Source organism: Thermothelomyces heterothallicus (genome assembly GCF_042370625.1).
Source record: "Thermothelomyces heterothallicus CBS 202.75 unplaced genomic scaffold P884_scaffold_15, whole genome shotgun sequence".
NCBI lineage: Eukaryota > Fungi > Ascomycota > Sordariomycetes > Sordariales > Chaetomiaceae > Thermothelomyces > Thermothelomyces heterothallicus.
In genome coordinates, this window is record NW_027192576.1 from 660,981 (window position 1) to 674,483 (window position 13,503).

The 13,503-nt window shown below is 55.8% G+C and overlaps 4 protein-coding genes across 4 annotated transcripts; 2 read left to right on the forward strand and 2 right to left on the reverse strand.

Annotated features, from left to right (window-relative positions):
- Positions 1-168: 168 nt before the first annotated feature.
- On the forward strand, positions 169-2,238 carry P884DRAFT_270702 (uncharacterized protein; the record flags this gene model as incomplete). The annotated part of the gene is made up of 1 exon (XM_069442373.1): positions 169-2,238. The coding sequence occupies one exon, from the start codon at positions 169-171 to the stop codon at positions 2,236-2,238; it is 2,070 nt and encodes a 689-aa protein (XP_069296643.1).
- Positions 2,239-2,429: 191 nt separating this feature from the next.
- On the reverse strand, positions 2,430-3,546 carry P884DRAFT_203292 (P-loop containing nucleoside triphosphate hydrolase protein; the record flags this gene model as incomplete). Its single annotated transcript, XM_069438493.1, has 2 exons — positions 2,430-3,162; positions 3,248-3,546. The coding sequence occupies 2 exons, from the start codon at positions 3,544-3,546 to the stop codon at positions 2,430-2,432; spliced, it is 1,032 nt and encodes a 343-aa protein (XP_069296644.1).
- Positions 3,547-3,849: 303 nt separating this feature from the next.
- On the reverse strand, positions 3,850-7,126 carry P884DRAFT_203169 (uncharacterized protein; the record flags this gene model as incomplete). The annotated part of the gene is made up of 2 exons (XM_069438483.1): positions 3,850-6,840; positions 6,917-7,126. The coding sequence occupies 2 exons, from the start codon at positions 7,124-7,126 to the stop codon at positions 3,850-3,852; spliced, it is 3,201 nt and encodes a 1,066-aa protein (XP_069296645.1).
- Positions 7,127-9,689: 2,563 nt separating this feature from the next.
- P884DRAFT_203030 (fungal-specific transcription factor domain-containing protein) lies at positions 9,690-12,483 on the forward strand (the record flags this gene model as incomplete). The annotated part of the gene is made up of 3 exons (XM_069438473.1): positions 9,690-9,852; positions 9,918-9,955; positions 10,093-12,483. The coding sequence occupies 3 exons, from the start codon at positions 9,690-9,692 to the stop codon at positions 12,481-12,483; spliced, it is 2,592 nt and encodes an 863-aa protein (XP_069296646.1).
- Between the last annotated feature and the right edge of the window lie 1,020 nt (positions 12,484-13,503).

The following is a 13,503-nucleotide window of genomic DNA, read 5'->3' on the forward strand; positions in this document are numbered from 1 at the left end:
CGATGAAAGTCCTTTATTTATATAGACTACAACGGTATCTGAGCAATTACTCTTAAAGTCGGCATCTGTTTGTTTGGCTCGGATGCGTGGCGTGAGGCAGCTAACATCGCGCTCCTTAGGTCGACATGAACCGCAATAGCCATGACTGAAACCGTAACAGTCACGACAATGGCTGCCGCCAATGGCACCGTCGCCGCCAAGATCAGCGAAGGGGCCTCGATGGCCAGCAACCAGAGTTCTGGCGTAGCCGCTGGGGAGCGTGCGTCACCCACCAAACCGGCACTACACCAGATCTACGCTCTCCCTGCTCCAATCCGGACCTTTCCCCTCCCCACATTTTACCCGAGTAATCCGATCTCGCTGCTGCATTCGGTCTATACTTGGCTGAGCCATGTCTTGCGACCTCCGCCACGCGAGCCGTCGGTTATACACACTGGCGTGTGGGACCCGGAAACGCGCTCGGTGCATGTCAGAGACGAATCGTCGATACGCGCGCTCTGGGAGCAAGGCTTTTACGGAAAGGGGAGCCTCAGTCGAAGTGAGCCAAACTGGCTCAAGCGAGAGCTGGCCCGACGGGGCTCGCCGGAAGGCAAGACCGTCAGCGAGGCACGCACGGAGATGCGGCGAGAGGAGCGCCGTCTGGCCAAGTGGGAGAGAGCGAAAGCCGAATTGGAAGCTATTGAGAGGCAGAGGTTGGCAGAGGCCGCCTCTCAGGCCTCTGATAGCGGATCGAGCAAGTTGGCCGGAGGGCTTAGCAAGCCCGCCGAGGTAGCAGATACATCTGCCAATTCTGCCCACTCTACTGTTGTAGAACCGGCAGGCACTGTGGAAGGAACCTCGGCAGAGGCCGCGCCCGCTGAAGCTGCTCGGTCTCCACATGTGGGTGCCCAGCCCGCCAGCCATGCCCGCAATTGGGACTTCAAACCGCCTGTTGGCCCGGCAGAACTGCTCGCCCTCCCTAACTCTCTTGCAAAACCAAAGTGTCCAGAAGACGGATCAATATCTGATCGACTTCGCAAGCACCCGCTTGACCCAAAGCCGCCAGTTGGCCCGGCTGAACTTCTTATGCTTCCTAATTCTAACGCGGAGCTGATAGGACCGGTGTCAAGGCCCGTTGGAGGGCTTGCCGTCTCTGAGTCGGAAACCAGTGCTCCAGACCAACGCGTGTTGCAGACAGCTCTAGACCCGAATGGCCATGCAAAGGCTTTTGATAGCCAGCCTTCTACCAACGGGATCGCTGACGGGGTTGTATCTAAGGCGAGTGCCTCGGTTGCCAGTCAAGACGTGGACGAGATGTTCATCAATGGCACCGCCGAAAATGAGTCTGTCGAAGAACGGAGCTCGCCTCCTTCGATGCTTTCAGATGGGCCCACCTCGGATTCATCAGCTCCAGGCTTGGAAGGCGATGTCTCACAACCCCAGGAGCGCCGCAAGAGTGTTCGCTTCTCGCCGACGGTTAAGTCTGCTGCGTCCCTGCGCTCTGACCCGCCAAGTCCGGGTCGCTCGGCTGATCTTTCGTCGAAAATCGTTTCTTCAGCACTACCTAACGGTGGTGGAGTGGCGACTCTTGAGCCGGAGGTACCCTCTCCTATTCCTCCTGCTGCCGCGCCTGGCAAGAGTAGCACCTCCGACGTGTCCCAGGATACCTCTACCAGTGTTGTCAACAGAGAACACTTTCAGCTCGCACCCGAGGAAGCCTTCTTCTTGGCCTTTTCCCTCGGCGCCCTCAAAGTGGTGGACCCTGTGACAGGCTCTCCGATTTCCACCGAGCACCTTTTACAACTCTTCCGGGCACACTCTTACTTCCCCCCTCGATTGGCTAGTTCCGACCTCAGACCTGACGACCCGTTCTTGGTGAACTACGCCGTGTACCACCACTTCCGCTCTCTGGGTTGGGTTCCCCGCCACGGCATCAAGTTTGGCGTCGACTGGATCCTCTATCAGCGCGGGCCTGTCTTCGACCATAGCGAGTTTGGCGTCATGGTCATGCCTGCGTATTCGGATCCGGCTTGGGAGGGATATAGCCATGAGGAGCCGAAGCGGTCCTGGTCGTGGTTGATGGGTGTCAACCGGGTCCTCTCACATGTGCTCAAGAGCCTGGTGCTCGTTTATGTGGACTTGCCCCCGCCCGCCGTGTTTGAGAAGGAGATGCAGCGGGGCGGCATCGCAGCGGCGCTCAAGAAATACACCATTCGGGAGGTTATGGTTCGGCGTTTCTCTGTCAACAGAAACCGCTGATGAAAAAAAGAGAAAGCGCGGGGTGCATAGGTGGCGTTGGGGTCGAAATGCTCTATTGTTTTGTATTTGTTTTGTATAAAAGTATATCATGGGGTATCACGGCGTTCGTTGATCCAAAACGATAGGAATCGGTTTTCGTTTGAGTTCCCCGTCACGTTTCACCCGTTATCTTTTTGCCCAGAGCGCCATCGCTATCCCTTGCCTCCATTCCCGACCATCCACAGCTCTCTAAACCTGGATCCCTCCCTCTCAACCAGCTCGCCAGGCCGCCCACTCTCCACAATTCTCCCAGCATCCATTACCACCACCCGATCAAACCCCATCACCATTCCCAGCCGATGACTGACCATGACGATAGTGTACGCCGCAAACTCGGCCCTTATCACGCGCTGCATCTCCTCGTCGGTCTCTTGGTCCACACTCGAGCTGACCTCGTCCAGCAGCAAGACGCCGCCGTCTCTGAGATCGCCACAGTAGTCGCTCCCGAACTCGGCCGCACTCTCCCGTGCCCGAACCCGCCGCCGCACAATGGCCCGCGCGAGGCTAAACAGCTGCTTCTGCCCCTGCGAGAGTGTGTCAGGTGCCAGCGGCGCGTCGAGGCCCCCGCGTGAGGCGATGAACGGCCAGAGGGAGACGGCCTCCAGCGCGGCGCGGCAGTCGGCCGCTGTGGCGCTGTGGTCGGGGTCGAGGTTCGTCTGGACCGGCGTGCCTGAGGGCAGGAAGACGGGCTCCTGCGGCAGGGCGATAACGCGCCGGCGGAGGTGCGGGCGGGACACGGCGTGGAGGGGGAGGCCGTCTATCGTCAGGGGGGCCAGTTTGGGCTGGATCGTTTTTCCCTCTTCTTCGTCCGGTGTGGGGACTGTCGTCGTTGAGGCCAAGGGGTCAAGGAGGCGGAGGAGGAGGAGGAGGAGAGAAGACTTGCCGCTGGAGGGTGTCAGTTCGAGAAATGAAAGGTTCGTGGGTGGGTTTAAGGAGGGGGACAACAAGGAGGGGGGAAGTGGGAACGAACCTGCCGCTGCGACCACAGATGGCAACTTTCTCCCCCGGAGCGATGGTCAAGTTCAAGTTGTCCAGCGCGAGGTCTTTGGCTGTGTCCTCATCCCCACTGTCACCGTAGGCTGCTGACACGGCGTTGATCTCGATGGCGCCATGCAACGGCCACTCTGCTGGCGGCACTAGAGTCTCGCCTTCCCGGCTTTCCGGTTTGACATTCTCACTGAACGCCTTTAGCCGACTGACAGCGCCGATGGACGTCTCCAGATCCGTGTAGAACCTGATGATAAGCGCCAGCTGTTCCCCAAACGACATGAGCGCGACCAAGCTGGCGCCAGTAAGAGCGGTATTAGAGCGTAGCTGTGTCGCGAGTGTCACTACGCAGAGGGCCAGGACGGCTACTACGAGCTGCAGGACAAGAGCCAGCCAGCGCTGGATCATTGCGAGCAGATATGCTGGTCTTTGAGACGTATCTAGCAGCCGAGAAGTCTGACTGATGCCGTCCTGGACCCAGCCGAAGGCGCGAAATGTGGCAATGCCCTTGATGGTGTCGATGAAGTGGGAGCTGGACGGTTAGCTCCAGCTCTTTCACGGGCAGCGGATAGGCGTTGAAACTTACTAAAGAGGGCTCTTCGCCTCGAGATCCAACAACCGGATCTGGCGAGAGGTGCGAAGATAGAACTTTTGCAAAACATAAAGTATCATGGCCAAGAATGGATAGGTGATAGCAACGTAAGGGGACGATGTGGCAATCACAGCAGCTAAGCCGAGGGTTTCAAAGATTCCAAGAAGCAGATTGAGCAAAGCCTGAGGGAGCTGGCCGTCGACGAGGGTCATGTCCTGGGAGAAGAGATTGACAATGATGCCGGCGTCGGTCGTTGCAAAAAAACGGAGCGGCGCACTGATGACGGTCTTTAGGGCCTCCTGATGCATCTTCGCCCCAGACACAGTGATCATCGAGGTGAAGCATAGATATGCAATCGCGAACAGCGAAGCGAGGGTTCCGACCTGGAAGACGGCATATATCCCGTTATAAAAGGAGTTGGAGTGAGGCGGATTGGCAGCTGACACGCCCTCGGACCAGAACGTGAGCCAAACCGTGCCAGCGTTCTGCAGACTGCCCCAGCCAATGCTAAAGATCAAGAGGCCTATCCGGTGAAGCACGTTGATACGTGCGTAGTAGTGGCGGTACACTGCCCAGTCGCCTGTCATTCTTGCCCCTTCCGCCTCTTCAGAGACAGCGGGCAGCTTTGCAGATATCGGTTTGGGAGGGTCTTGCTTCGGCGAGGCACGTTCGATGAGGGAAGATCTTCCCAGAAGACGTGATCTGTCGATATGTTCCACGCCAAGGGCAGTGACATACCTCTCATTTGCCATCAACTCGTTGAAGGAACCCTGCTCGACGATAGTCCCATCTGCACCAAGGGCGACGATATGGTCCGCCAGCGGAAGGTGTCGAACCGAATGTGTGCAGAGAAGCGCCGTGGCACCTCGGCGGCGGAGAAGCCCGGCGGGCGAGAATACGCGGAGGAACACCTCCTCCTCGGTGTCGGCGTCCAGACCGCTTAGGATATCGTCAAATATGCAGAAATCTGTGTCAAGGTAGAGGGCCCTTGCCATGGACACGCGCTGTTTCTGACCACCGCTAAGTGTGATTCCATTGCTGCCAATGTTGGTGTTGTCGCCCTCTGGGAGAAGGTCCAGATCCGGCCGCAGCATGGTTGCTTCAATGACCTCGTCATAGCGTTCCTGGTTGAAAGGTGAAAACCCAAGAATGTTTTCGCGGATGGTGGCGTTGAATAAGTAAGGATTCTGATCGCAGTACCCAATCTTGCGATAGCTGGATGCCGTCGTCACTCGTCCCTGAAACACTGGGACTTCGCCAAGGAGAGTTTTGCAGAGTGTGGACTTTCCGGACGCGACGGGCCCCACAACGATGGTAAGGCGAGAGGCAGGTACTTCGAGGTTGATGTTGCGTAGACCCTTTTTGCCAACTTCCCATCCAAAGCTTCCGTCGGTGATCGAGACTTTTGCTGTCGGCTGCTCGGGTACCGTTTGGCAGGATTTCTCTTCGGCCAAGGGTTTCTTCTCCCCAGCTACGCCTGAGAATGAACGGAAGTCAAAGCGGGGTTCTTGCTCGAGGAACGTCTGGATGCGGTTTAGACAAGCGAAGGCTGCGAGGAGGTTTGGGATCATCTGGAAGAGAACGCCCAGGGGAGCGGCGAGCAACATGATAAAGGACATGGACGTAAAGATGGTGGTAACGTCCAGGGTCCGGGAGGCGAAGGCGAAAGCCATGACGGGTGACAAGAACAGAGGGGTGTACCCAACAGTGGCGGCGAAGACAATCACCCTTCGAAAGCTTGAGCCCGCTTCAAGCTCGTCGATTCTCATCGACTGAATGGCGTCCTGAACCGTCTCAGCGAGTCCCGAGATTTTGAGGTGCTTCATCTGGCCAATGACGGTAGAGGTCAAGCCAACGCGTTTCTGGATCTTCTCCATCCAGCGCTTCTGTCGGGCCCCGGTAAACCGGGCCAGTATGGCGGAGCAGACGACGCAGCCGGAGACAACGATCAGCGGAGCGACGGAGGCGGGGCCGATCTGGCGGGAGAGCAGCCAACATGCCAGTGCGACCTCGATCGTGTTGGCCCAGAACTCATGGAGGTTCAGGCATCCGATAATGATGCGCTCAATGTCTGCGCTCATCAATGTCAGGGCAGCAGAATCGTCGGAGTCCGTGGACCGCGACTCTGTTGTCTTGCGGTAGATAGCGGTGGCCAAGAGGCCGCGGGCCATGTACATGGCGCGCCCCTGAAAATACCAGTATAAGGCGTTTGAAGCCGCAATTCCAACATAGATGATGGCGGTCGCACCGATTAGCCCATAACCAATATTCGTGGGTGACTGGCCAGCTGGCTGCTTGAGGTACTCCAGCAGCGTATTGATGAGAAAGGGCTGGCAGAACTGGAAGGCGCCGAGAGCGATGCGTGGCCCAACCGGAAGCAACAGTGGTACCGCTAAAGCTCTTGCCGTGGCTTGAGCGAGACCGTGCTTTTTGCCACGAAACCGGGAAATATCAATGTGGTGAGACAGCTTGGTATGTAGCGTTTCAGAGGTCATGGCCTTGTCGAGAGGGAACAGATCGTCGATTCGGAGGATCTTGCGGTAGCCGGCGAGGAAGAGTTTGTTGAGCCAAACATATGCACCGAGACCGTACAAACCAGTGGTCTCTTCCGGACTGTGCTCCTTAACATCCCAGCGGATCCAGCGAGACTTTGAATGTGATTCCAGAATGATGATGAGTGCTTTGAATGCCACGCAGCTGGTGAAGACGCGAGAGTAGGCAAATTCATCTGAGTTTGTCGAAGCTAGCCATAATGTGCGCGCCTGGGCAATGTCGAGGAGGATGGTAACGAAGAGGTAGGCGCTCAGGAGGATGGATGGTCTAGGCGAGCGGGAGTGCTCCAAGTACGACAGCGGGAGCGTGCAAACCACGGACAGTAGAGTCAGCGCATCCGCAGGGATGAAAAAGGCGCCAAATCTGCCAGACTGTGTGCTGCTCAAAATGAGAAGGGCTAGTTGGAGGACGCCGAAGACGCAGATGGCGGCCTGTACGATGTTAGTGATCAGTTCATTCATCGGCATTTGGAGATCCGAAGCCAGCCGCCGGCCGATTCAAACTCACAAGCTTTACCGTCCGTAAAAGCGCACCGCCCACTGTCGCTGGTTTTCGGGCGAGATAGACAATGCGAGCCAGAGAAAATGCGACGAATACGGGCGGGGGAATAATGGAGAAGAAGATCTTCTCGAACTTGATGGTGAAGTCGAAGTCGCCCCGACAGCCGTGATCAGCAGGGCCGAACGAGGCGTCGTCGGGGCATCCAGAGAAGTCCATTGCCGTTTGTGCAGCTTGTGCACGCACGATTCGCTAGGGTATGCTTTCTTTGGGCAGAGGACTTTAAAGCTCAGTGGTGGATGGGCTTGGGGTTTTATGCCATTCGCGATGTTGGTTCGTTGCGATTTGGGGATGTGGGTGTGCATGATGGGGTACCACGGAAGGAAGCTAATTAGGAGTCATATCTAGAAAGCAGCTAGTGTAAGCAGCGTTCAATGAAAGAAACGCAGAACCTATTCGGCCAGTCACTAGATTTGTCGGCGTCAGCAGCAGACAAGCTTCGTGGCTGCCGTGGGTGAGCCGCGTGGTTGTCAGGGTTGCCGTGAGAGTCAGTGGCCCAAAAAAGTCTACTGCGCGTAAGAGGCACAAGGTCCAGAGCCCGCCGAAAGCCAACGAAAGCGGGGATATGGCCCCCCAACCGCGCGCGGTTCATCGAGAGTTCTTGCTTGAAGAGGAAGGTGAAACCATGAAGACAGGCACTAAACAACCTTGGCATTGAAGGAATGCAACGGCAACCAATGAGGCCGACGACTGTCGACGTAAGCTCAGGTACGCGGTAGAGCTAAAACCACTAAAAGACTTGATGCAGGACTTCCCCAGTTATTTCTTGTCATTGCTAACTGCGTATGGGCATGGACGATGAAGTGCTGTGATAGTAACGCTGGGGCAAAAGAGAGAGAAAACGATGAGAGGCTACTGCGGAACAAGAGCATTGCACAGGAAGAGGAGCTTCAACTTTTTGAAACCGTCTGTTTACCTCTTGCTGAGTGCAAAAGTGTGAGCCGAAGCTGATGAGCGAAACATAACTTGCGGACGAACGGCATCTATCCCCCTTGAGTGCCCCAGAAATCCACCTTTGGTTCGGCGTCCACTCAAACATTCGGAAGTCAATCAACGTACTGGAAGAATCAAAGACAACAGAGAGTCGAGGATCTTATGCACAATGGCCTATAATAACGTGATGCCGTCTTCCAAGCCGCGCCACAGTGGCGGATAATAGTCTTCTATAGTTCAAGATGTCAGAAACCTCGTGCTGGTCGTGTCTTTAATTTACCAGTCGAGCCTAAAATACAAGGAACTCAAGCGAGAACTCGGGCTCTGGAAATCTGGATGGCATCGTTAAGAGAATGTTATTCGGTTTTGAAGAGTAATGTCACCTTGGGTGAGGAAATACCAGTATTGCTGAATATTTTAACACGCTGACGATGAAAGGCACTCGCATGGTCGGCCGGTTTCACTTGCAAATAATTATACAAGTGCAAAGTATTCTGTAGATTAATTAGGCATGGTTGCCAACGATATTAATTCGTAATTCATACAGCAACTTGACATCGTAAGCGTAGCCAAGGGTTAGGATCGAGCTTGCAGGCTATTGTTGGCTGAACATCGGAGACTTCAAGTGGTGTAGTTAATATGTATTCAGTCCGGATTACCGACTAATTATTCTGTGGCTAGTCGGATGCGTTGTGAGTTGGGTCATCGCGAGTTTGTCCGGTTCGGTGAAGTTTGCTGTTGCGGCTGCGGTTGACTCTTGCTTCTGCTCGTGCAAACCGTGTGATTGATATACAACGGCAGAGGTTGCTCCGCGGAATTTCAAGTTCGCCTTGGGTTGTGTGAAAGAAAGTGACACGCAGCGGGAGGAATCGACCCCCGCAGATATTAATGTCTTCGATCCACGTTCTGGCCAAAATTACCTCCCATGGCGCGACCCCTGGCAACCCCCACGCGGGACAGCGGCTGCTGCCAGAAGTAAGCGCTTTCCTCCCTGGTGACATGTGGATGAAGTGCTCAGTTCATGGTACTAATTAGTGTATACTGTAAGTAGTATACTCCTACCCTACGCGAGGGCTCTGGATAGTGTACGGGTTGTTACCAATCGCCAGACCTAATCGGCTAACAAAGGGTGAGATCTGGGGTTCGGAGCGAGTGGTTGAGCTCTCTTTCCAATGCACTACCCCTCTTGGACGGAATGAAGCCTTCTTGGTTAGCCTTCAATCTCGCCATCCACCGACTGCCAGTGTTACTATCAGCGACCACCCAAGACCGTGCACCTTCCAAGCTAGTGCTGTCTTCTGCAGCGTCCTTCGAGCTTTGGCACCCGCGACAGGGGTGCTTTCTTTCTATCCGTAAGATTTTTCCTGTTTCGACGAGACAGCCGCGCTTTCCCATGTCCAAGCGCGGAAGGGGGCCCTCTTGAGCACAGTGGGGTGTGGAGATGAGCGTGGGGGGATCCTGTTGCTTGGCCCCCATCGCGCATTCTGGGGAAGTTGACCTCTTTCTGAGCTCTTTGCTTCATGCGGAATGATTGAACCTTCGACACCTCACGTTGCCCAATTTGCTTTGGTCCGCCTAGCAAGAACTTTTCTCCCAATGTCTTTTGACCTCTGCAGATAGGCGCGCATCGCGGCCTACATAGGTGCTCTCTCGCTCCTTCCCGCCCACACGGGACGTACGAGCCCGAGAGACATCCGCATCCCCCGAGACAGGCGCGGCACGTTCTCACACACGCGCACTCACACACATACGCACACGCACGCGCATCACGCCCAGATTTTCAAGAATCATGGAGTCTCAGCAGACGGCGCAGGCCCCAATCCGACCTGCTGGATCGGGCACATACAAGCGCGCAAGCAGGAAGGGAGCCCCGCGCCGCTTTGCCTGCGACTATCCAGGTTGCGACAAGCTTTATTCGAGGGCCGAACACCTCCAGCGACATCAGTTGAACCGTATGGTCTGCCTCTTTGTCAATGCATTGAGGATTACGGACCCGCAACTAACCCCACTTATATAGATGCGCCCAAGGAGATCTACCGTTGCGACATTGACGGGGTACGCGCTCTCTTTCCTCCTGTTTCAAATCCGGATGGGTTGCTCAGATGCCATGGCTGCCCCGCTCTGTCACCATCTTCCGTTCCCAACATCCATCCCACCCACGAGGCGTAGGACTCGCTGACGCCGGGGAGCAGTGTGAACAAAAGTTTGTGAGAGCAGACTTGCTAGCGCGGCATAGGAAACGGCATTCCGCCTCCTACATACCTAGAAACCGCATGCCCAGCTTCAGTGCGACAACGGATTCTTCGCCGCCGGCTACCGTCTTGTCGCCAACCCCCGTCACCGAAGCCCGCCCATTCCTTCCTCGTGCTCCGCATGACGCCGCCATCCTGCTTGGCCCGGATACCAGCTCGCAGCCATCTCCGTCCCTGCCGAACCCTGATCCGCGAAAGATGCACCAACACTCCAGCTGGCAGGCCCAGCTTCCCGATGTTGGGGCCTGCAACATTATCCGACCCAAGCCCGGTTATTATCCCCAGCAGGAGCAGAGGATCACGGAGCAGTCGGCTTCCGTGCCTTACCATAACTCCGAGTTCCAGTCCGATGACATGTCCCGTGAGAACTTCGCCGTGTGGTTGTTCAACCCACACGCGCCATACGGCGAGTTCAACGTTTCTCATGTTCCCTTTATCGACGGCGGTTTAGAGTCAACGCTCAACAACAACATCCATTACGATTATGAATCGTTGACAAGCGGACAGTCTCAGCTCGAGACTCCTACCCGCCTTGCCGAAACCGACGAGCTCCTCTCCGAGTTTCGCCGGCAGGAGATACTTCGCTGGTTCCGGGTCTTTCGCCAGAAACAACCCAAAGCCGAGCCCCTCGTTGCGAACCTCGTGCATGACAGCAACGGGGATATCCCGGCCCTAGGCCTGGAGATGATGCGTGACTGCCTGCAGGAATACTGGGACCGCGTATCCCCTCGCCTCCCTATTGTGCACAAGCCGACTTTCTCGTGCAACCGATGCTCCATATTCCTGCTCATGGTCATGGTCTCCTTGGGCGCCGTCTCGCTGAGAACCAGGGACTCGACAGGGAACTTGGCTGATTATGGAGGCTTCGCGGACATGATCATACTTGGAGTTAGGTCCGAAATCCTGACTGCTGAGGAAGCACAACCTCCGGTCTCATTGTGGGTTTCCCAAGCATTACTGCTGCTGGAGTTTTACGAAAAAATGTACTCGTCTCGAAGACTTCATGAGCGAGCCCACATCTACCATACCGTTGCACTCACGCTCCTCCGCCGTGGAAGTCCCCTCATTGGCCGTTCCGGGAGCGAGTCACCCCCCGAGGCGCCGTCAGCCGATCAGCCGCAGGGTGGTGCGCTGGATTCTCACACCTGGTGGTGTCGATGGGCTGAGACCGAGGCGATGCACCGGGTTGTTTTTGCTGCGTTTATGATGGACATCATCCATGCCGCCATGTTCGGACACACAGCAGACATGGCGCCACACGAGATTCGACTTCCACTACCTTGCGACGACAATATGTGGACAGCTTCGAATCCAGACACGGTACGGCAGCTCGATCAAAACTTGCGCATGTATGGAATCAAGCCAATATCATTTCTTGATGGCCTGAAGCGTGCTCTGCATGGCAAGGAGGTCAAGACCCATTCATTTGGCCGCATGATCATCATGTCTGGCCTCCTCAGTGTCGGCTGGCATCTCAGCCACAGGGAGACGCATCTTCAGTGGCTAGACCTGAGCGCGCCGTCTACTGAAACCCACGAGACTTGGAAGAAGATCCTCTTGAAAGCATTTGACGATTGGAAGCACAGCTTCGACGCTGCTCAGGGAGCAACGGGAAACCCTAATCTTATCGATGCCCAGGGTGCGAATGGACCCGTTCACAGCGCAGCTGTTCTTTACCACCTCGCTCACATCAGCTTGCACGTTGATATCGTCGACTGTCAGGTTTATGCCGGCGCAAAGCGGTTACTGGGGAGGAAGGTTTCGGTGAGAGATTACACCAATGTCGTCGCTCGCACGAGAGTCTGGACCTCTCTGCCGTCGACCAGCCACGCTGTCCTGCACGCTTTTCGGCTTCTTCACCGAGTATTGGTTGATCCACGACGCGGTGCGAGCGCGGTCGACCGCGATCGGTCGGATATTGGATCGGGAGCCGTCATCATTCCGCCTCCCGAGGTTCACATTTATTCCTGCCGCAACGACCCGGACCCGCACCGCCCCTGGGTTATGTACTACGCAGCTTTGAGCATCTGGTCCTTTGTGAGGGCTGTCAGTCGCCAGGACTCGCTTCACGAGCCCAGAAGCCAATCGGGGACCTCATTCCGGCCTGGCAAACCTTTACCTGTCGATCATCAACGTCTGGCTGCCTATCTGTCCGAGATTGCCAGTCTCCCAGAGCTCACAGAAAATGCAGTAACAAGCCTGCGAAATGGCCTTCCGGACCTGCTTGATGCTTTAAGATCGGTGTTTGCCGAGGCGCATTCCGAGCTACTGCAGGAAGCGCAAGTGCGGCTGAGGATGTGCAAAGAGATGCTCCTCAACTCCGCGGGATGATCAACCGTTCCTTGCCCAGGAACCTCGATGGATGACCAGGCAGTGTAGCTTTGTTGGTCGGCTGCGGTATCGACCTTTTAAGCCTAATAGGGCTGCGAACCCAGTAATCAAGCAGGCCGTTTTGTGTCCCTCACGAGTAGTCGCTGTGCTACCCCGCTGAGGCAACAAGTGAGCTCGCCCGCCCTCTGCACCCTGAATATGATGAGGTAAGTAAGGCGTTGGGAAGGTTTCACTGTCACCTGTCAAAGTTTCTGAAAGAGTTCGATCAAGCTAATTCAGCAGGATCTCGACCACAGCAGTCATGGCCACATGGTGCATGTAGATGTAGCCGTTCGTGGGCTTCGCGCTGTGCGACGCCGCAAGCGCGTTGAGCCTTGCTACTAACTCTCTGGAACCTTCGCTGAACTCATCGAGCACCGCACTGGCCCTGCTCATAGTGAGTTGTACACGATCATGATTTGCCCATCTTCCCGCTTCGGGTCTAGTGCGCTACCGCCATTCAACCTCAACCCATTCGGAATGTTGGATGGTATAGACTGGTATATGACGTAGGGCGTCACACTGAGACCTTCAGCGGCTGCCGGTTCGGGGAGATGCGCCAAAAGTTTCTCCTCGGTTGGGACGATGTTATCGGTCATGCCCCACCATGTGTGCCACTCCCTTCCAGGTCTGTTCAATGTCGCGCGATATAATGGAGATATTGGACGTCCTGGTGTTGACACTAAGTGGCGTGTTGTGAACAGCGGCAAATACAGCCGACGAGGACCCAACATCCGAGCGTACGTCGTGGTACCGACCACCGAGCGTCACATAATTACCCGCCTAGCTTGGCCAGATACCACCATCGCGCAAGGCCCAGTACAGATCGGCATCCACCCTCGGCGAGTCATTCCCTATTACCTCGCTGGACAACTATGGGGGCTGGTGGAGTACTAGCTCTTGTACATTATATTGGTGAGAGTTTGAAAAGCATGGATGCACATACCCGCGTTGTTCGTGTGTGGTAATCTATTCTGTAAA